At 39.2% G+C, this 23,285-nt stretch overlaps 1 protein-coding gene across 20 annotated transcripts in view; it reads right to left on the reverse strand.

Annotated features, from left to right (window-relative positions):
- The window catches only part of FGGY (FGGY carbohydrate kinase domain containing), a 305,771-nt gene that overhangs the window by 108,595 nt on the left and 173,891 nt on the right, over positions 1-23,285 (reverse strand). For 14 of the 20 annotated variants that reach the window (XR_013954379.1, XM_080602612.1, XM_080602635.1 and 11 more), the window contains 4 exons: positions 19,056-19,268; positions 17,023-17,134; positions 15,106-15,257; positions 6,454-6,542 (listed from right to left, as the gene is read on the reverse strand). Coding sequence is in view for 18 of the 20 variants with exons in the window: in XM_080602612.1 (XP_080458738.1) it covers positions 6,454-6,542; positions 15,106-15,257; positions 17,023-17,134; positions 19,056-19,268 (566 nt within the window). In the remaining 2 variants the exon portion in view is untranslated. Of the gene's footprint in view, positions 1-6,453; positions 6,543-15,105; positions 15,258-17,022; positions 17,135-18,952; positions 19,269-23,285 lie in introns of those variants that run through there. The other 6 variants (XM_080602615.1, XM_080602617.1, XM_080602616.1 and 3 more) reach the window with 2 other exon arrangements.

Raw genomic sequence — 23,285 nt, forward strand, 5'->3', positions numbered from 1 at the left:
GCCCTTCAAGATAATTCTCCCTTCTCCAGAGATTTCTCCAAACAAGTCTGCAAGTCTGAAGGCTTGGGTTTCATAAACAGGACATAAAACCCGAGTGCAAGTCAGGATACTGTCACCGTCACATGGACCGCAGTGCTGATCAGGAAACATTCCCTAGCCCCTCTCTTTCCAGAGAGAGGCCTAATTTTTAGACTGGGCATCTTCTGAAGTTGGTACGAAATATAAACAAGAAGTCAAACACCAGAATCCCAGCCAAAGGGTATACATTAGTCACGGCCCAGCTAGGAAGGAAGGGAAGGGCGGCTGGCCCCAGGAATATGGTGTCTGCGCTGCTCCAGTTACCACAGCTCACTAACCAGGATTGCTCAATCCCTTAAAAAGACACAAGCGTCCTTCAGATAATCATTTAACTTACATTAGCTTGTTTCTTCTACACACCTCTAAATATAAGCTCCTCTTCCGAATTCTCTCTCCTTTTGAAGTTCCTAGCCCATCTGGATAAAATGCTTGCTGGGGACTCCACTAATCACAGCGACAAAATCACTGTGGAAGGAAAAGTGATAAAACAAGGGGAAAAGAAGCAACCTCATAACAGTATATGTATGCATCATTTTAACAGATGAAAAACAAACATATGAATGAGTAAGAATCAAATCCTCAAAGGTATGCAGTTGCCTAAACACCTGCAAAAATTCACTTCTACAAATCACAGAGGTGACATGACAAAGCAGACTCGAATCTGGGTTCCTGGATTCAAAAGCACCTTCCTAGCTTTAATGTTTTATCACAAGCTCCCAGCACTGCAGTTCAGCAATGGACCATATTCTCCTCCTATTTATCCCAGCACACTCTGCATCAATCCCACTAACATCACGAGTTCTCTGGATTTAAATCAGTACAACAGAGCCATCCTTAGCCCTAACAATAAGCAAGTGGGAAGAGGTTATAAATAAACCTTTAGGACTTAATCACTGCTTAATGTAAAGAGTCAGCTATTTAAATGTACATGAACCAAGACACCAGCCTCCTTCTCGTAAATGAAGGAGAAGGAAAAAAAATGTCATGGTATTTTCCTACTGAAAAAATATTGTATATTAAAAAGATACCCCCCCCTCCATTACACACATAAATAGCCTATAACTAGTTATGTGGTTCATCTATTTTTGATTTTTTTTTTAAGAACTACAGCCATTTGTGTTTAAGTTTACAGCCTTCAATTACTATAACAATATGAACTTCTTTCCTATAAAACTGATTTTCTCTGAAGAAACTCATGACTCTGAGATCTATGTTGGATGTAGATAATTTACAAAAGATTTCCCAACAAAACATCTCTGTTATATCATTTTCCCTGGAGTGAAGGCTAGCAGTTGAAGACTGACTGGACAAATATTTCCACAGGAGAATCATTTGGGTCAATACCCATACATGAGATGAAGTCTCTACTAGTTAATAAATTACCTTCCCCAACTATTAACATGTTTGGAGTGTAAGCACATTAATAAAATTCTTTTGCATAAATATTCAGCTTGTTCCTACTTTTTTCTGCAACTTTGGGAGTTTCCTTAAAAGAGTTCTAAGTGTTTGACTTCTTCACTCATTCTGGCACTTCTCATTTGCGAACTATTTGCCAACATTTTCTTTAATTTTCTTTTTCTTACTGAATTGTTCCTCCTCATCCAGTGGCTTATTGCACATTGGATACTCTCCGCTTCAGTTACCGTCAAGCCTGACATTCTTACCTGTGCTTCCAAAACCTTCCCCACTCTCTTTGATTACAGCTCATCTTGAACCACGTAAATCCAGTAAGGACTACCTAGTTTTCCAGGGAGCGAGTTGCTTGTGACTGGAAGTGTCCTCAAGCAGAATGCTGGATCTCAATGCACATAACCTTTGAGCAATTTGTGTGGGAATTCTACCTGTGGCAACAGCTTAGCCATAGTCTTGTCCACAGAGTAATCCTTCATGAGACTTCACAAATACAGCAAAATTGTAGAAGTGCATCTCTGATACAAATCCTCCATCCACAACGCAGTAACTTCTAACTAAACCAGGTATGTATTTAGATTTTATTAAGATAGCTTCATCCAAAATACCATATAAAGGAAAAGTTATCAGAGGTTATAGACGGTGGGTGGAAGATAGCAGTGAGTCACACTCACCATGAGTAAAAGTGCTGAGCCTCTGAAAAGCACTGCTAACATGTCTGTGAAAAACCAGCTCTCTTCCTCTCCCCAGCAGCACTTGTGCAGTAAGACAACTGAGTACTCAAGTGGCCAAACCAACGCTCACTGCTGCAGCCCTGGGGGGGCAGGAAATGTTCCAAAGGTTAACTAAAGAGACGTCGGTAACACTTCTTAATGCAGAACAGCATCTGGATCATTCAGAACAACCGCACGGTATTTCACCAACCCAAAGGAGCAATAATATAAAATGAGTATTATAATAGGGAATATTGCAGGTGATCTTTTAAGACCAATGGGAATCATCAATTTGGAACTCATCTTTTGCAGCTCATGTGTTGATGCTGTTCACTGAGACATACAGCAATTTCAAGGGGAGTAGGTAAAAATCTGAGTATATTTGAGTCCCTATCTTTCAGGTAAAAAGCATTTAGTGCTTACTATATATCCGCTGGAAAAAAAATTCCCTTGGCAACAAGGCAGTTCAAGCCAGCACAATCATCTGAAAGTGAAAGACAAACGATTTCATACTCCGAAATACTTATCAAGAACTGTCTTCAAATACTTCAAATCCTGATCACACACTACTTGGAGCACTGAGCAATCTCAGTGAAGCCAAACAGGCTACACATAGTTTTTAAATGTTAAAAACATACAAGATGTTTTGAACAGACACTTCAAAATGTAAAGAAGCAAGAGTAATAGTTTCGATGCATGCAGAAGTCTCCTACATAAGTGCACCTGCAACTGCTTTGATTCTAGTAGAATACCCACCACCAAAACAGATTAAAAAACTATGTATCTTTTACCAGGGCCATGTAATGTGTGATTCACAATGACTAACACTGTGCCTTGCCCTGTGAATAGGCTCCTTTGTGCTCAAGGGGAGAAAAGGTGGTAAGAATCTTACACTTGTTAATTCCCACTTCCACAGAATTATGAACATATACAGGATGAATTACTTCACTTCACCAAACTACATGGAAATTCTCAAGAAACAGGTGTGCGCAAGGGAGAGCAGAGGATGGAAAAAAAGTAGGTTTAATTTCAACAAAACATTTCTTGTCCTTATTTTCCTATTTCTTCACCTTTGTTACCATATAAGACATTCCACTAGAGCCAAAACAATCATCTTAATGTGGGGGAGCACACATTAAAGCAGCAAAGGAGGATGTGCAAGGAACTATTTTATCCGAAATAGAAAAAGGTTGAACCAAAGGGGGAGATGAAAAACAAAACCAAACACACACATGCCACTTTCTCCAGAAAGTCTTTTCCCTACATTCCTCTCTCCCTTACAACATTCATCAGTACTGTCAAAAACTTCTGGAATAATCAAAATGGCATTTCCAAGGAAATAGACTCGCCACTAATAATTCAGTCAGCTCTAATTTGGAGTACAACCTTCTGCAGTATTTTTTTTTTCTTTGAGAAGAGATTCTCTGCCTCACCTCCAGAAAGCTACAGCTAAGAACACGGAGCCAAAGCGAGGTGGGACCAAGGAGCTGGAGTTACCCGCGAGCCCTCCCTTCCACATCTGCTTTCAGAGCAACAGCACCTGGGCTTCACTGAGGTCTGAATGCCAGGGGACAGTGCAAGCCACAACTGCTGGACCACATTAAGTGCACAACACTATTTTTATTTCCCTCATCCTTCTCTTCCCTCCCCCAGAACTCACAAATTAACGCTGTCCCTGAATTGAAGGGATCCATAAGGGACAGTGGACAATAACTCTGTTACCATGCTCTAAGCTCCCATGTACCCCTTCCTAACTTCCTTTTAAAGCCTCCTGCCATACATTTTGGTTGCATACAAAAGCTACCGAGGAGGCTGAAAATTTTCATCCCAGGAATTCAGACTGTACCCCTGTACAGGTTAAACCAGCACTAGAGAATACAGTCTTTAGTTCATAAGATCTGTTTGCTCCACCCCAAGTTCCCAGGAGGAATTAGGGTCCTGCAGTGCTGGGCATTGACAACATACCCGAGAAAACCCCTGCTCCTCCCCAAAGACCTCACAGAAATTACAGCCACTGACAGGTACATGCAGCAAACAGATGACAAATATTACACTGGAATAGCAACCACCAGGCATGGCACACCGACTGTGTAATTCTAGCAAGAGTTTTGCAAAAACCCCAGCAGGTGGGAATTTTCAGGAATGTGTAAAAGGAAGATGATAAACAGCTTCACTGTCCTGAGCACAGTTATCCTCTTCTCCATCCAGATTCCCCAGTGCTGCAGCATCCGTTGTTAGCAGCGATCCCTTACTTCTGCAATTCAGATAGCTGCCCCGCCAGCATAACTCCTGTACTTCGATATAACCATTCATTTCCCAACAGCTAAAGAATTAGCTGTAATAACAGCTACATCTTTAAGGCTGCAGGAAGGCACTGCTGTTCTTTTCCATCAGCTCTCACACTAGGTTGGAGATTAAGAGAGATGGAGAGAGAAAGAGAGAACAGAGAGGGGGATTTCTTTTACACATTACAGCTGCCACCGTTAAACCCAGGATGGACAGAGCATGCCATGGGGCAGGGAGGGCTCTGGGAAGAGCAAGAACTCTGTTCATCAGTGCTAGGGATCCCTCTGCTCAAGCAAGACATGAATTCTCTTTCAAGTACATCACCATTTCCTCTGAAACTACCTCGCTTCCTTTAACAACACATTCCAAATGACATTTGAATGCAAGTTCACATGGACTGTACGCTATTTTGGCTTCTTTGGCCATCAGCACAGGGTGATCATTTATTGATTTACCCACACATTTCATCCCATCTATTAACATCCATCTGGCCACAAGGCCAAACTGAAACTGTGTTTGGAACAGTGTTCTAACCAGTGTCCTAGCCAGGTGTAATACAATGGCTCTCCTACCACATGTTGGAGAAGATAAAGATGTTTCCACCATGTTCTGCTAAACAGAACTATTACAAGACAAATTGCAAAACTCCGTAACCACATACAAGTTGTATTTAGGCATACCTATTTGCCGGGCCATCACATCCCCCCAGCTACCTCAAAAAGGCTCTCTTTAGGACAGGAAACTTGTTTTCTCCCACACAACTGTGCCAAAATTTGAGAAGCACTTGATCTGTAGCACCCTTAAACTGTTTATAGAAAAAAGGCAGTTGCCTTTCTCCACCTAGTCCCCTGAGCACAGGGTGCTAGTTCTAAATCAAAGTCTCGAGTGTTTTCACAATACAGAGGCCCCGCATGGCACATCCTCTGGGAGCCTGGGATTTAACCTCCTGAAATTAGAGTTGGGTCAGGTGAGAAGTCAGCCTAGATTGCAAGATCTTTGGGGTGAGATTTGTTCCCTTGTTACACAGTTCACAGCCACACGGCATAGGAATCTGACTAAACTTGAGATACTATCTTTCAGCTGAAAGCTACTAAGAGTTTACAAAAAACATTTTTTTTAATATAAGTTAAACTTGCACTTTCATGCTATATAATGCAAAACATTTACCAATAGGTGCCTATTATGGACACTGACTAGAGAGAAAGAAAGCACTCAAACAAAAAGAACTGTGTCTGATGTGCAGGCATCTTCCACTTCTGGAGACTAAAGCTAGCCTGTAACCAGTTGTCATTTTAGACTAGTTTTCGCACAGTTACAACTCCACAAAGTGCAGTGGAAATATCTGTGAACTGCACAGAGCTGGGTGTGGAATTGGGCCATAAGACTTGTTTTATTTTTTTTTAACCAATTAACACTGTACCTCACTTTTCACATGGATTTGTTCATCTGCAAATGCATCACTTGTACTGAAGTCACTCTAATCAAGACTTTAAAGGGCTTCTCTCAAAAGGTACTGATAAATTGCTCAGCAAGCGCTCTAGGGAGCAATAGAGCTGCCATGTTTTACACTGAAGCAACCATTTTTAGAAAGATTTTACCAGATGCCCACCATACAGCAAAGTATTTTGTTTCAGTTCTTAGAAAGTCAATAAATTTGTCAACAAAAACAGATTTCAAAGCATATTTCACAGTAACTACAGCAATCATATTTATGTTCCAAAATGGGATACAAGACCAACTAACCAACAGTTGTAGCAACATACTCTATCTGTGAATTACACTGCTCACAGGAACAACTGTGTTCAGGAATGTACAATGGAAGCAGGAGATGGGTTCAAGATGTTTTGGAGCAGGCAATTACAGACAGATGTATATAACAGCATGTCCAGTCAAAATGAATTAAAGCAGAAACATAGATAAGAAAATAGACTAAGAAGACCAAATCATAATGTTATAATTAACATACCTTGCAGTAACACCTGTGGCTTTCCAAGATAGGAAATCTGGAAGATCAAAGAAGTAGCCTGCCTTCTCCCAGCATGATTCTTGCAAGTTCTAACAAAAAAATAAATAAAAAAATTAGAAACATAGATATTAGAGACCAGACATGATCACGTCCTTATTTTAACAAAATTAATAAACCTGCCAGTTGTGTAAAAATGACAATCTTCCCAAATCCAGTATTCTGATTTCTCTCTAGATTCCCACTCTACTCACTTTGCAGCAATTTACTGCCTGAAGAACTGAGTCCTTCCCCCACCAGGGACTGATCATAAGAAAAAATGTTTCCCAAGAAGACTTCATGGAGGCACATGTTTCAGATCAATAACGTGGGCTCTTTCAGTTCCCAGTCAGCTGCTTAATGTCAGAGCAGTCTCAAAATCACAAAAAACACGAATACCTCTGTAAGCACCAGAACAAACCTTTCTAGTCTATCTGGCCAGTCGATCAAAGCTTGCAAGGACCTGTAAGCTTCCAGTGAAGCTGGTTTTCCCCACAGCTGGGACGTTCAGGAGCTCTCAACTGAATGGATGAACCGCTAACAATCAGCTTCAACGCCACACTACAACCTTACAGTTGCCATCAAAGCATACAGATAAATTCACACTAACAACCAACAAAAGTGTGCAAACTCTGCCTCTCTGTAAAATTTGGTTGAAATGAGTACCAAAATACAAAGCAGCATGAATGCCCAGGATCCCAGTTGAGAAGAGGTCCAATGCTATTTCCCCAGCTGAGGGAGTAGGTGAAGATGATTGCAGACGATGATTAGGAGAATTATACCCATAAGCTCCCAATAGCCACACGACATTTGCAAGCTCCTAAAGAACTTCTACCAAGAGAGATCATCTACACAGAGTTTGGTGCTGGTATCAAGAGGATGATCAATGGCAAGGAAGTTCCCCTAAGAGTAACGTCCCGTGGCAGTGCAGCTTTGCCCTGTCCTGCACCACCACAGTAGCACCCAGTGACCACCACTGACCTCAGTGTATTGAGATAACTAGGAAATACCAAAACAAACCAAAGACAGCGCTGCCAGCCACAGGGTTGACGAATCAGACTTCCACGGAAAGAGAAGATTGCTTTAAAAAATCTCCACTGCCTTTTTAAATAACTGAAACAGTGACAAGTTGGCTCACTAAGACCACCACATCCTAGCTGGGGTCTTTTGGGCATGGAGCCCTGCCAGTTTCAGCAAAAACACAATTCAGGTCAACAGTTGCATCTAGCAAGTTACAGCAGAGCTAGAGGGGTACTTCAGAAATGCATAAGACGGAAAATTACGTGGGTCTTCATCTCTACACAAGAAATCTGAGGGATGATTTATTTGCCTTATTGTCTTTTAGCTTTCAGGTCCTACTGTTTTCATCTACTCTCCGTCAGTTCAGGACAAAACTCTTGCACAAGATTCCAGATGAAGAGCATTTTTTTAAAAAGTGAAAGTATTAAACACTAAGAGTCTCAATAGCACAAGCTTTTGAGCGACAAAACAAAAACCAAACAACCCTGTAAGAATCTGTGGTACACAGCTGGATAGGAGGCTAAACTATTTTAGCAAAGTTTCTAATAGCTTTGTTATTATGATTTTAATTTCAAGGCTTTTTTTTTCCAAATTATTCAATAAATTGTCAATAAGTAGCAATGAAAAATTAAATTATTTGCATTATGAAAGCTGCCATCCATTTTCTGTAGTGAAAGTGAAGGTACATGATGAATTAAAATAAAAGGTAATTCAATTTTAAGAAATACAATTTCCTTTTAACTTAACTCAGATGCTAAGCTATTTCAAACCAAAATCTTATAAGTTCCAGAAAGTTACTAAAATGGAATCTATGAATTCCAAAAACCAAATTGCAACTGGGTAGGTACAAAAAAGCAAAATTTTGTTTTGTTTTGGATCATGAAAAGAATCCATCTTCTTTGAGTTTAGCTCTTCAAAAGCTTCTCTAATTTACTGGCTTCTTACTGAATTCAAAAAATAATGAATGATCCAGTTGCAAACTTTTAACAAAAAACATACAAGCATTGGATGCCTGTTCCAAATCACCTGGGTTTAGCTTATCTGCCAGATGTGTGTTGCTGCTGCTCACATCAAAATTTGACTTTTTACGTGAATGCACAGGTGCTCCCAAGTTTAATACGCAGGTCATTCAGCCTCTTTTGATCATATAAACCATTATGTATTGGTAAATAGTCTTTAAGTAACAACAGAAGTAGATTGGCCTTTAATGTTAATCATAAAAGAAAACAGATTAAGAATAACTGTCCACTTCAAGCAAATCTGTTTTATCAAAGATGTTCCCTGGATCTTTATTCTACTGCTTCAGGAATTCCCAAAAGCCACATGTTAGTGACACTGAAGTATTTTGTTTCATGAACATCCAAATGATTCATTCTTTGCCATCTCGATGCTTTGTCATCACTAATTAGCACAGACAAAAAAAAAATGGCATGTCCTGATGCTTTTTCCAAACAAACTGAAAAGTCTCCACGTTTTCGACACTCACTGAAGTTAATTCTAATTTATTTTCACTCACAGTCAGAAATTTGTGACCACATTAAAAGCATTGTGGAAAAGATCCAGGAACGTTCCCAGTGCTGTATTCATATCCTGCGACTCACCCTCCAAACTCACTTGTAAAGAAACTAATTCAATCCTTCTATTTTTGAGAGGTTCTCATGGATTCCTCTTTCTTCACTGCCATATTTAAAACAATAAAAATGAACAAACAAACAAAAAACCTACACCTCTAAACAATAACTTTTTGAAATCCTCATAGATCATCTTGAATATCTGTGGGCAGTGAGTTCAAGAATTACAAAGTACAGTGTCTGTTAATATTCCTAAACAAGAAGGATAAAAGCAGAGTGAGGGACTGGCAGAACTGCTATGTAGGGCAGGAAAGATCTTCACTGTCCATTCCTTGACAAAAGTCCAAAGATCACCACGAAGCCATACTGCACAATTCTGTGTTGTGTTACATGTATTTGTTCACTTCTTCACTGGACTGAAAATACATACATAAGCAGAACTTCACGTGAGCTCCAGTATCGAGCAGTTTTTTGGAGATACCTACAGGAACGTTGTGCTTAAGAATAAAGAAAGGAACTTTCACATTTTCATTTGCCTGGTTTGTTGAGGTAGTCTATTTCTGATTTCTACCGTTACAGGGTACTTTATTTTCTTGTAAAAAGAAGTAATCTTCAGATATCTAATGTCAGTGAAAAAGCTTTTTCCCCCCCACCAGAAGTAAAATGTGTATATAAACACTGAAGCTCTGCAGACTTTCATTATTGCTAATACAGATTAATATGAATCAAAAGAACTTAAATGTTATTACAGACAGCCTTTGCATCTGAACCCTGTTGACCACAGGAATAACTCAAGATGGGCTAGCAGCAAAACAGGATTTAGCACAGGGTATTGGTCTGTATTTCATGGTTACTTGTAAGTCAAAACCCACAAATTCAAAAATCATCCCTAACTGGTGTGTTAGAAACCTAGATTAAAAGGAGGGGGACAAGAAAAAAAAAAAGAGGTTTTTACAGTTAGCGTAAAAAAGAAAGCTGGCATGAGCATTCCAGATCCATATCAGGTCAAGATCTAAGTCATCTGAAAAATCAGAGAAGAAAACATTCACTGAAGAACAGCCTGCTTTTACCAATTCAACCCAAAATTTGAAACGAAATCTCCCAGGCAATCTGTAACAGTAAGCTATGTAGTGTGTCAGTCTCTCTTCTTCTCAGTTACAGAAAACAAACATGCATTGTGTCAAGGAAGAAAAAGAACGACTGAAGACAATGCACACACTCATGAGGATATAAGAAACTGATGTCCCACACCCTACTCCAATTCAGACAAAGCAAGAACTTGGGGCTTGGATCTCCCATGCTTCAGATCAGATGCCAAACCATGCCATAGAGGTACTCTGATACCCAAGATAAGCTCTAGGCAGAAATGCCATCCTTGCCAGAGCCAAGGCAAACTGATCAGTTTGGCAACTACCAGTTGCACACAAAGTAATTGGTAAAAAAAAATAACTAACTGAATTATCAGATTCATTTTAAGGCTGGAAGTGTGTCTTGGGGGTGTGAGGCCACCTTGGAAAGTAACCTGTTGGGTGTATGGCTGGGTGACAGACACTCAGAGGTGCCAGTGTTTCAAACCTTCCAGCTGTTAACCCTTTTTTTTTTTTTTTTTTTTAAGTGTTACTCCTACTTGATTAGCAACTGCAACTAAAAGCCAAACTCAACAGTCCAAAGTACAACCTATGCAACCATGGCTAAATTATGGATTTTGATAACAAAAAGCTGTTAAAGGATTTATAAACAAACCTTATCGAGTTCAGTTCCAAACCCAGCAGCTTGGATCCATTCTCACGGAACATGGAGTTTGAGAGGTTTTTAAATGGTAAAATCTTACAAGTAGCATTGAACAACAACAACAAAAAACAGCTGCAAAAGGCAGCAAGGAAAAATACATGCGTGAATGTTGCTGCCAAGCTAATGCCAGTACATCAGCTATTTTTCTCTCATTCCTAGCCCTGGAAAGAGATGTTTTAATTGTTTCTGCAAATTATCCCATTGGCTGTTAAGTTGTGGGTAAGCAGAAAAAAAGAAAAAAAAAGAAAAAAAAAGAGAACAATAATGCATAAAAAGGCATATGTAACTGAAGATGTTAAAGATGTTAACCAGCAACATACAGAATGATCACTGAACAACGTGCCAGAAAAAAATATGAAGAAAATAACTAGAGAACTATCAATTTTAATGATTAATTGCAAAGGAATTATATGCCAGACTGACTTTTTTTTTTTTTTTTTCTAAAGGGAGTCTCTTCTTTGCTCTTACTCACCACAGTTAAAAATGAGGTGTGAAAGCACACTGTAAGAAGACTACATTTCATCTGGGGACTACCAAGCAAATACCTATTCCCAGTTCAGCATCCCCCACCCATTTGGAATATGGTACAGCACCTCTGATTTAATGGGACAAATATTTTTTAGAAATGGTTGATCTGTAATATCATTAGTATGATGAAAATGTAACAAGCATCCTCCTGTTTTGGCACAGGCCGCAGTAAAACTTCCAGCCAGAAATTAGTAAACAAGATTCTTTCTTTGCTACCTCTGGGAAAAAATGCTAACAAGCTAATTCTAGAGCTGAAGAAATAACCACCACAGCTTTTACGTTGCTCTGTTTTAGTTATGTCCTCACTGCTGTACTGTTGGTTTGCCACACCAAAGACAAAAAACACTGTATAGCCACATATGCACTGACATGCATCTGCAGCAAAACAATCTCCAAGTTAAGGAGATGTACCTACGTGTTCAGTTCATAGCACAAATTTACCCACCAGAACTGTCTGTGCTCTCATTCCATCAGTGAACATGCAATTTTTCTAGCCAAAGTCAATAAAACAGAACAAGTGGCTTAAAAAAAGCTGCAAAAAAAATGTACCTGCAACTACAGAGGGGCAAAAAAGAAAAAAAACAACACTATTGGCAATAGTATTTTACAAGATCATTCTAAACAATGAAGAAATTCAAGGAAATCATTGTTAGAAGAGAGAATTTAATTGGTTATTTTGAAAGACCCAGTAACTAAGGGCTATGTTATTTTTCATTGAAGTTTACATTCAAACTTATCTTATTGACTTCAGGAAGACTTTGTCAGAATTATCTTTCCGCTGGTTTCTAAATATTTGTGAAAAGATAATGACTGTTTTTTTCAGTTTCATCTACAGCTGACGTTCTTAATTCAGCTGACCACATTCCATACTGAAATGTGACTGTATCCACAGAAATTAGGTTTTAGAAGGTCATATATTAGTTTTGGTTTATATTTCAGATTTAACACTGGACCCTATCACCACACATGGTCCACACGGGCAAAGAAATAAAATGTTCTTTCTAAGTAGGCCACAGATATGCACACTCCAACAAGATGGTCCCATCCCATAGGCTATACAGTAGCTGCATTCAGTAGATCAATTTACTACAAAGAGCTGTCACCTACACACAAACTTAACAAGCAGTGGTGGCTTTGTCATATGAATACCTATCTGCAACCACAAACAACAAGACCATCCAAGTAATTTCATGTAGACTAGCCAGTAGGTGCCACAGGATAAAATGATTCAGCAGTAATGAACTGAATGTAAGCAAAGACAATTCAAACAAAAGATCTCAAAGACATATAGGCATTTTGGTTTCTTAATGTGAAATCAAAATGGAATAGAGTGAAAGAGTTGGATGACCAGAACATGCTCTGAAGCCTCTACTTTCTAGTTTTTATTTTCTGTACAGTGGAAATGTAAAAAGATTAAAAGAAGTATACAAGATAAAATATTATATGGAAAGTCAAAAAGGAGCTGATGAGAATAACTTGTGATTTGGAAGAAAAACTGCAATATCCCTCCACAAAAAAATACAAGTCATGTATAACAGGAAAGTCATAAGAGACAATGACTAGCATCTACTTCTCGTACAATGAAATCAGCTCCTTCCTCACGGTGAGTGAGGTCATCTTCAACTTCAATTCTAGTAAGAAAAAGATGACAGAAATGGAAAAGCACAGTTAGGTCACCTTAGCCCTCTCCCTCTTCTCTTCCCTCTTCATTACCTCCAATAATTCAGAGTAAATTTGATAAGTTGTATTCTTTAGTAATACCTATAATTGTTTAAATGAAAATTCTTCAAGTAATGGAAATTCAATTTCCAGAAACATGATGGCTACCAAAGGGACAAAGGTCTTACAAAGCTTCAGAATACACCTCAGTTTAGTCAACATAAGCACTCCTTTCACTAGACTGAGTAAAAATCTTTTGCTATATCACTTAAGTAAATTGTCTTCGGAAGTTCCCGAAGTCAGTTTTGATTATGGCCAGTCACATTAGAATACGCCCAATCCATTCTTGCATTCAGAAACGTATAAAGAAGGAAAGGAAAAAAAAATCACAATGGTCTATGGTCTTCTGACATCTTGGCTTGCAGTTCTGGCTCCCTCTTCTCTAAGTCTACTGTGGAAAAAAAAAATCAGTACAGAGAAGGGAGATGAGCATGATCAGAGGCATGTAAGCATCTCGCATGAAGACAAATGAAATAGGTGAGTATAATGTGTTCCAGGCTGGAAAAGAAGGGATGGTACAGGGTAAGATCCAAATGGGGTCTATAAAATCATGAATAGCATGGAGAAGTTGTCTGGGGAATGATATTGTCTCATACAGTTCAGTAATTAAAAGACACAGGGAATTTTAGGAGCTTGTTTCAGAATAAGAGATACCTGTTCACACAAAGTACAGGTAAACAATGTAACTCATTACCACAGGACATGGTAGCTACCGGAAGTGCCTGATGGTTCCTCCCTTTATACTACTGCAGTTATGTCAGAGGGCTTTGAGGCCACTGCCTTACAACTCTGGGTGACCACATCGTGAGACCCCACAACCTGGCCTTCTTAAGTAAGGCACTCACCTGATCTGTCAGCTACTAATATTCCTGACCTTTTGATATGAAAATGTTTCAAACACAATGGCTTCATTTAAGTTTTTTATTATTTCACTATTTACTATTTACAAAATAACTTACATATGATACTCATACCTCAGGAAGCAGAGTACTGGTAGGTTGATATTAGTATTTCTGTGTAGCTTTTACAAACAGCATTTATTATCCTTTGTTACCGTTAATCTGCCAGTACCTGCTTCTACCAATTAACTCCTTCGATTTTTCCCAGCCTGCACCTTATAATATACTGTTTGGTGTGTTACTGTATGACATTTGTAAGGACAAGAGACTTCAGCTGCTTGAAACTGTCAGAAAGTAATTCACATTTGGGCTTTGTTGAAATGACAGCCAGCATTGAGACCAAATGTAAAAGCCAGACTGGAAGAGGTTATGAAAAATTCAAGTGGCAAGCATTTTTCCTTTTATCTGACAGTTATTATTAAAAAGCTGTATGTCATCCTGTAACACACAAAATTTAAACATGAGACGGAAGCAGAGTTCTACATTATGAACAGAGTGCCTTCCTTCTACAGATGATCTACTTCCTACAGACACTACTGAACTAAATTGTTCAGCCCATTTTTTGGAAGGTTGACGGAGCTCTAACTGAACCATTTCTATACCATTTCTATCCCAGCAGCCAAAGACATCACACAGCCCCTCACTGATGGATGCATTGCCTCAAAGGCAGGACATCTGGCAAGGATACCCAGTGTTGAGACAGCGCTGTATACACATTGCAATAAATCCATCCCAGAAGCAGAACCTACACTCCTGTAAGCACGTCCAGCTACACTGTTTGAAGCAGAAAGAACAGTGTATCACCTGCACCTAAATTCCTATGTATACCTGACCTTAAAATTATGTAAGGCATATGAAATGTTTCAGTGGGGAAAAAACAAATCTGATTAAGATTAAAGATATTTCTAAATAACTGAGAGGAAAAAAAAAAAGAATCTCAAAGCACTGGAGATGTTACTGACCTTACTTTGCACACGTTTGGGTTCACCACTAAGGTTGAAGAATTTTGTTTATGAATCTCATTCTCAGAAGTCAACAAAGAATATTAATTATTACTAAAAATACATCACAATCTTAGAGGTACTCACTTCCTTTATCCACAACAATTTAGGTGGCTGCATTTCCACAGACATCACTCCCCCGACATAGCTCAAAACCCTGTGTTGCGTTGCATTGATGCGGTCTACTTGACTGACTGCACGATGGTCCATCCACATAATAACATTCCTAGAGTTTTGTCCTTTAAAATAAAATAAAATAGAGATTGTTTTAGGGCTGGTATAACTCCACCTAAGTACTATAAGTTACTAGACTTTATGCTACTTCACTTCTCCATAGAAAACTCAAATACTGCTTGCTTAAATAATTGACAGTAGATGCCTAGAGACAAAACTCTGGCCAATTTTAAGACATGCTGAGCATGGAGAATGCTGGGTGAAACCAGTCAGGCTTGTGAGCACCCAAGAACTTAGAAAAGCCATGCTCTTGTAGAGTGTGTTTCATCCAAAGAACCCACATTTCTTGACAGAGTGCACATATATTTAAAAGCATAAAGAAGCATTCTGTGACTGAGAATTAAAAATATGACAAAATCTGACCAATTAAATTATAAATTGAAATTAACCAGTCAGCTTGAGTAACAAGGATTCTTTTTGCTCCTCTATTGTTATGAGAAAACTACCCTAAACCCTTTCAGAAATACTTTCATGGGGGTAATTTGCTGCAATAATTTTATTTTGGATGTGAAAGGCAAAAGCATTTGGCAAGTCTGTGTCACACATAGGAACAAGAAGCAAGAAACATTTTATTTAAATTAACCTGCAAAGGCGATGCTAGACAGGTGGAACAGTAATCCAAGTGACACTTCACATTACTCTCATGCTGAGCACACTGCACACTCAACTTCATGACACAGCCACTCATGCATATTTCATCTTGAAAACATACTCCAAGACAAGCCAGCTCTACGAGGCACACCAATATTCCTAACATGGATTCAAATCCAACTTAGATCTGCGAGACTGCCTGAAATCAGACCAGTGCACGCTCAGTGTGACAGTATTCTGTCCACTCCTGTCTTTTTATTTAACAACAACATTGTGTGAAGTCAAAGTTCTCGTCTTGTGTATCAGAGAATAAAAAACAAGAACTGAATTTGACTCAACAGACCAAAATAGCCCCAGACATCATTACACATTGAACAGATTGTCAAAAACTCTCAAACTGAAAAATAAATAATCTTGCTTAAATTTAGCAAAGGACATTTCGGGGGCAATGCTGGCTTTTTTTTCCTTTTTTTTTTTTTTGGATTGCTTTTTTTGAGAAAGATAGGAGGAGATGACAAATACATCTGAGATAGAAAGTGAACATCAACAGAACTGTGATTATGGCTATGTATGTACTGATTTAGCACACACCTTATCTTAAACAGGATTCTGTAAAAAACAAACAAACAAACAAACAGATTTTTCTTAAGTCTTTCAAAATATCTACTTAAAAAATTAATAAACAAATATTTATTTTAGAAAAAGATACCAGACTATTTCTGAGGTTTAGCACTGTTCTAGACAAAGACAGAACACCAGTGTAATAAAATACGCAAGCTGAATCTCTTGCCTGCAACTCCATGACAGAATAAGCAGTTAGACTATACGAACACTGCATTTTTAGCATTCCTTCAGCCAGTGTGGATGGGCATTTACACACACAATAAAAGCCATGATTAGTAAAGTCTGAAGGGGAACAAACTTGTAGAAAATAAAAAAGAGCAGAGATTTCTGAGCCAACATAAATGAATTCAATCTTAGGATGCCAAACATTTAGCTAAATAAAAAGTAATTCTCATCTCAAATTTAATTTTGCAGTAGAATTAAAGTAGTAAAAACAGAAAAAAGTCATTTAACAGAAAAGACATTCTGCCTTCAAGATTCAACCCCGTAACCCTGTATTTGGATGAAACTAAGTTTGCGCTGCTGCTAACACCAACTTCTGTGCTGGAGTCCTACCTTCAGAGTTGACTGCCAAAGGTTGGAACTGCTTATCCACAACAACAAGGGAACATGTAGCATCAAAACCAACCCCTCGAATCCAGCTGGCATCTATGCCACAGACGACTTTCTGCAAATACATAAAACACACTTAAATACAAATATATCCATCCATATACATGAGTGAACCAATGACCACTGAAAGCGAGTTGAAATTTAAATTACAAGCTCAAACTCCAAAAATTTAGAGATTCAGTATTATTTAACCATCTCAATCTTAATGATAATCAAAATCCAACAAATTGCCAAAAATACTTGGTTTTCAAAACTGTATTCAAAGCTCCATTAAAAGCTCTTCAATAGCTTTTAACTCTTACTAGCCACAGCCCTGGATGAAAGCAGGAAGCACAACAATATCAGAAAATAAAACTAGTAGAAAAATAGTAATGCTAATTTTATCTCTTTTCTACAAGCTTTGAGTTAAGCTGCATGAGAAACCTGGACAGAGGTTTAGGGCCAAGTGTTTCCATCAGTTACTTCACTCAGTTACCACCTGTGAAGTGAATCATCTAGAACTGCTCTGGTAATACCGTGCCACAGCTTTTGGCCTTAAAATGGTGAAGGGTTCCAAAAATAAATTTCTGTCAAGTTGGTTAAAACCTGTAGCAGTAATAATACCCCTGTAATGCACTCCTTTTCAAAAACTGCTATTAAGATTTTGGATAGCATTCTTTTTGCAAAATATTTCCCAAAAAATCACTACCCCAAAAGATCTGAACTTCACAGCTTCCAGCAGCACTGGGAAAAAAAGAAAGTCCAACACCCAAATGGAGCAAGTGCCAAGTGGGGTTGCAAGACACCTAAAATGTAACACAGTAATAAATTGCCACTTCTCAGCAACAATAAAAATATCATTATCTTAATTAGTACTATAATGACACTAGACTTGCTGCAGTGCCAGTGTCTTACTGGCTCTGTAAAGCTATAGTTCCAGAGACTGTATTTCATTGCTCAAGTACAAGAGATTGTATTTAAAGAGCAAGAACAAAGCAATATACAAAGAGAAAAATCAAATAAGCAGAATAAAAGACTTGTTCTGCTCTAACATCTATCTGCCCTCCCCTATCACTCCTGTCACACTGCTCTTTCCCTTCCCCTCCCCTCACCTCGTCTCCTTCATCTCAGGGCATTTCTGCCGAGCCAAGCTCATTAATGTTTGAAAAGGCTGATCAATACCAAGAGAATGGGTGAGCTGTCCATCTGCAAATTACCAAGCATATCATGAATATTTAAAAAAACAACCTTAGATCATGGAGCAGGCTGGGGCTTTATTAAGAGCCATAAAATGGCCCACACGTACGCTGCAAAACAAGGTCAGTAATTTACTTTTACCACCAGCACGTACAGGCTTGGATCAGAGGGTCCAAGGAGATTTTCCTGTATAGTAACGTTTATTTCAGTCTGTTTTTATGCTTAATACTATCCAGAAACATATATAATTTATTTTGGCTTTATAACACTGGACAGATATCTTCATGAGGATCACATGTGATAGACAGTCTCCCTCGGAGCACCATCCACAAACCAGACTGCAACTTCTCTACAATAAATAAAGGAGCTTGTGACTCCAGTGCAACACAGTGCGTGCCTCTAAATCTACACATTATCAAGTTCTGACCAACTTTGTCTCCTCAAAAGAATTGTCCTGTGGCTAGAACATACACCAGTGAATCAAAAAACCCCTGATGTGAATCCTGAAGGCAGTGGTTAAGTCCTTCCTCAGAGCTAACAGCACAAAGAAGGGCTTTCATCCTCTTTTCAGCTGTATCACTCTGGCTTTCAGCTCCTCACCCACCTAACAGACGTTGTGAGGCTACAAGAGCCATACCCTAAAGGTGCCCTTAATGCATACGGGTGGTTACAAGTTAAACAGTAATGCAGCACCTACGGGATTGAAAGTTAAAGGCCAATGACTGGAGGACTTCGAACTTTCAAAACTTGAAGTGCCGCCTACAACACAGATCTCCTTCGCTCTCTTTTTCTTCAGATACCTTGGTGACTTTGCAACAAGCAGCCCATATGTCAGCAGAGGATTGCTCGTAGTGGTCTGGCTGGGGTTCCCAGATTTGGATTGGCTGCTCCGCATGCGCCACTACTGTCCCAAACTCGTCTACCAAAGCCGCACGAACGCTTGCTGATCCAACATCAATTCCAACATAGTATTTCACTGAAGTCTGCTTCTTGCTGTGCATTTTTAATAAAACCTGCGAGGAAAAAAGAAACACACAAAAAAGTGTTTAAAAAACAGATAAAATGACTAATGATGGAAAGGTGCTGAACAGGACAGGAGAGATGCTGTACAAGTGCTTTGCTTGGTAACTCTTTTTTGCAGCAAATCTTCACATGGCATTTTTAATTACTTTGAGTTTTCAAGTCTTGCACTCTGTGTACTGTGAAAAGGGCCCAGGAGCTGGTGCCTCCCATAGAGCCACCAAGCCAACGAGTGCCACATTACAGCTGTATGCGACATTGAGTCAGGCTGAATTCTTCAGAATCTGAAACAGTTTCCTCCTCCCCAAAAAAGGGGTGTCATGTTGGTAATTAAAATAACTAAGTGACATATTACCTACTTTTGAGCCCTACAAAGAAGAAAAAAAGGAGAAATTAACTGCTTAGGTTTTTACGATCTACCCACCATGACTCCACACAATTTTAGACACTCAGAAAATAATTTGCTGAAATTATTTTGTTGAGTTACGAGAGTATCCTAGGAAATCTGTGCCTGCTCTCTCACAACCTACAAGAAGAAAGTGAGTTAAAGTTAATCAGTTTAATTATTCACGAGTTTCATGCTTCACCATATTATGTTTAAATAGATGACATTTTATATAGTGACAAATGCACTGTACTTCATTTCTCAGTTTGTCCTTAATTAATAGTTAACATTTACATTTAATCAAGCTGGGAAAATGCTAATTAAGAGCTGATACAAAGTATTTCATAGGTCAGACAAGCGCTTACATGAATCTCCTATCAAGCCTCTGAAACACGCAGAACTCAGCTGACACATAGTCTCTGACTTCCAGAAAATGAAAGGATCAATTATCGCTTGATGAATCCATTTACAGAGCACCAAAAGGGCTCTGTAACAAAACAGTCCATCTATCCCAAAGAAGTGACCTGGATTACGTCTGTGTGTGGAAGATGGGTTGTTGAGGAACGTGGGCAGAGGCAGAAAGATTGGAAAAGTACTGCTTAGTAGAACAACAGGATTATTCACATTTTAAACTAATTCTGTACATGATTTTTGGAGATAACTAACATTAGTGGCAAAGTATACCCAAAATGCAATAGAAAGCACTGATACCCAAAACTCTGAAAGCTCTCTTTCTACCTTTACACAGGAACAGCTGATTGTACAGCCATGTAAATTATACTCCATTTTGGAAGCAATGCTTTTTACTTGTTTTACTCCTACAGGACAGGAAACCAAGAATCTACTTTTCTATGAATTATCTTCAGTACAGGTCAAGATCTATCCTTGGGTGTCAGTTTGAACACAGGGCTGGCTGTCCACATCTATGGCTGGCTTCTAACCACTGCTGTTGATGGTTACTACAAATTCGTTATCAGCGAGGGTTAGAGATGAAATAAGGAAGAAAAATAAAGGGTAAAAAAAGGCATTCCTCTGCCTCAGAAAACTAATAATCCATGCATCATCCTGCACGGTAATTAAGCAGCGTAACAGCTGAATTAGGACAACGTTTCAATTGCAGTTAAAACAGCATAAACCAATGGCCTTGGCTAGCAAAAACTGCTCATCCATCCAGCTTCCCTTCATCCCGTCCCCTTAAGTGGTTCTTGGAAATGTGGTTAGTCTGCGAGTTCTGCAGTCACAGCCTGTCCCGTACTATCACTTCGTGCTGCCCAAATCTGTCATTGCATGCTCTGACTGCTGTCGCTGTGGGCCCTGAACCATTTTTTTTGTCTGTTGGACGGCACTGGCACCGGGGAGCTCTGGTCCCCACTAAAGGCCCTTGGCAGTCCAGTACAGTCCAAAGCAGCTATCACACAGCAGTTTGCATGCACTGAGGTAGGCGCATGGAAGGGTTGCGAGAGGAAGTTGTACACATCATTAGTTTTTAATAATACCAGAAATTAGAAAAAAAAAATCAAAGCTAGAAAGTATACGGCAGTACTGAAGGGAACGCTAAGCACTCTCAGCACTCTGATCCTGCCCAGAAGGTGCAACGCACGCTAATCTTGCTAAAGCAAGGTCATCTGCTCAAGCGATGAGCAATCAGCTAAAAATAATGGTGTGCCATGAGTCTAACACCTAGGAATATTGGCAAGAAAGCTCACTTTATTTTCTTGGCCCTGGCTCTGTGACCTGGTCAGACTAACAAAAGCTAATGCCTCTGTCACGGAGAGGACAATTCTCCCGATATCAGTGATTAATACTGCATCTGTCAGCTGGGGATACTTACAGCACTCTGCATCTTCCTCTTAGCCCTTGGCTGTAAAAGGAGTTTTAAGACATTCTTCTCAACAGATGATGTTCACTTCTTAATTTTGCACTCAATCTCCTCAAAGCCTAGAGGGCTGGCTGCAGATGCTGCTAGCTGCTTGCAAGAAATCTTACTGTTAGGAAGAAATTGCATAGAACTGGTCCTGCTACTATCTCATGAATTTCCCTGTTTTTCCCTAGTTTGGCACTGCCTTTAGCTGCTGACTCATAAAAAGAAGAGAATAAACCACAAGTTGCTAAGATTTTTTTTTTTGACATAGGCAAATCTTTCTTACTTTTCACAGAACACAAACAGCAAAAGGAGTGCTTTACATCCTGCCTCCTTCTCACACACACAGGATTACTCCAAATTTTTATTTCTCTTCCCTGTATGGCAGCCTTGATTTTAGCTTATTAATGTGTTTTGCTACTTCGAGAATAAACTTAACAGATGTTAGAGAATTAAGCTCATAGTACCTCCTACTCAGCACTTAAAATTATGGCTTTGCATTGGATTCTTCCCACAAACATTTGAAACCTGGAACTCAATCAGCCCATGTAATGTTTACTTTCCTTTTTTCCTTACTAAGCAACCAGGATGCACATGTGTGAGTGAGTTTGTTTCAATGCTCAAGCAGCACATACCAGTCTAGGAACATACATTATTTTATTTCTGTAAACTGGTGAACAACAAGCAAGAATTGTTAAATGACAGACTTCAAGAAGAAGTACCACAAACCTACTGAAACCGGCATTTCTTTGAGTACAAGTCACCTAGATTTACACAGCAATACTTTGATATCTCATAGAAAAAGGCTAAAAGTAAACATTAAGCTTTTTTTCAGGCCCAGCAAGAGCTCAGTTACCGATGCAGCTCAAAGTACAGTGTCTCTAAATTAGGATCTGATCTGTTTGCAGAAACATCATTTGATGCCAAGGGTTTTTCTGGAATACCAGCCCCTTGGTATTTCACCTACTTGTCAACCAGGCCCACAAAAAGCACCGTCATCTCTAGGTCAAACGTGTCACCAGCCAGGGACTCTGCCTACAGGTATGGATTGAGAACCTAAGAACTCAGCAGTGAGGCTGGCTGAAAATCTTTAGCTAAAGTACTTTATAAGGAATTTAAAGAGGAATGTTCTCATTCAATTTTGTTTACAGAATATTCCTTTGGCACAAGAGAAGGCTCCAAATCAGAAACGAAGCGAAGGAATGGAGAGCTAGGAGAAGGTCCCAGCACAAACTTGCTGGTTTGGAATCTGGACACCAACAGCTATTACCACATGCCACGAAAATTTTGTTGTGCAATAAAACTTTGGTTTGCATTTTGTGCCTGTTAGATTCTTAGCATGCAGTTTCTGCAGTCAGTAGAATCATAAGGAAAAAGGAAAACGATGAACCAGAAGAGCAATTGAAACCAAAAGTCCTAAAAGGCCCAGTCAGACAGATCAACTCCTCGAGCACAATATTCCTAACAAGACATCAAAATATTTGATGCATGGATGATACAATGATACTTATGGACTTCCCAGGTGGTGGAGTGTGTGGTGATTATACCACTACCCTTTATACACTTTTTTTTCACCCACTTTCTCAGTTAAACAGGAATCTGGTCTATGCCGGCTCCTTTGCCAGACACAACATGAACAGATGATGCCTCTCCACACTGTGACAGAGCAGTGAGGTATCTGAGGCAGAGCAGGCAATAAAAAAAAAGCCCCCAAAACTTCAATAGAGCTTTGTTTGTCTAGTGCAGAATTAGGGCCTCATGTGT

Source organism: Anser brachyrhynchus, assembly GCF_964034855.1.
Source record: "Anser brachyrhynchus genome assembly, chromosome: 8".
Taxonomy (NCBI): domain Eukaryota; kingdom Metazoa; phylum Chordata; class Aves; order Anseriformes; family Anatidae; genus Anser; species Anser brachyrhynchus.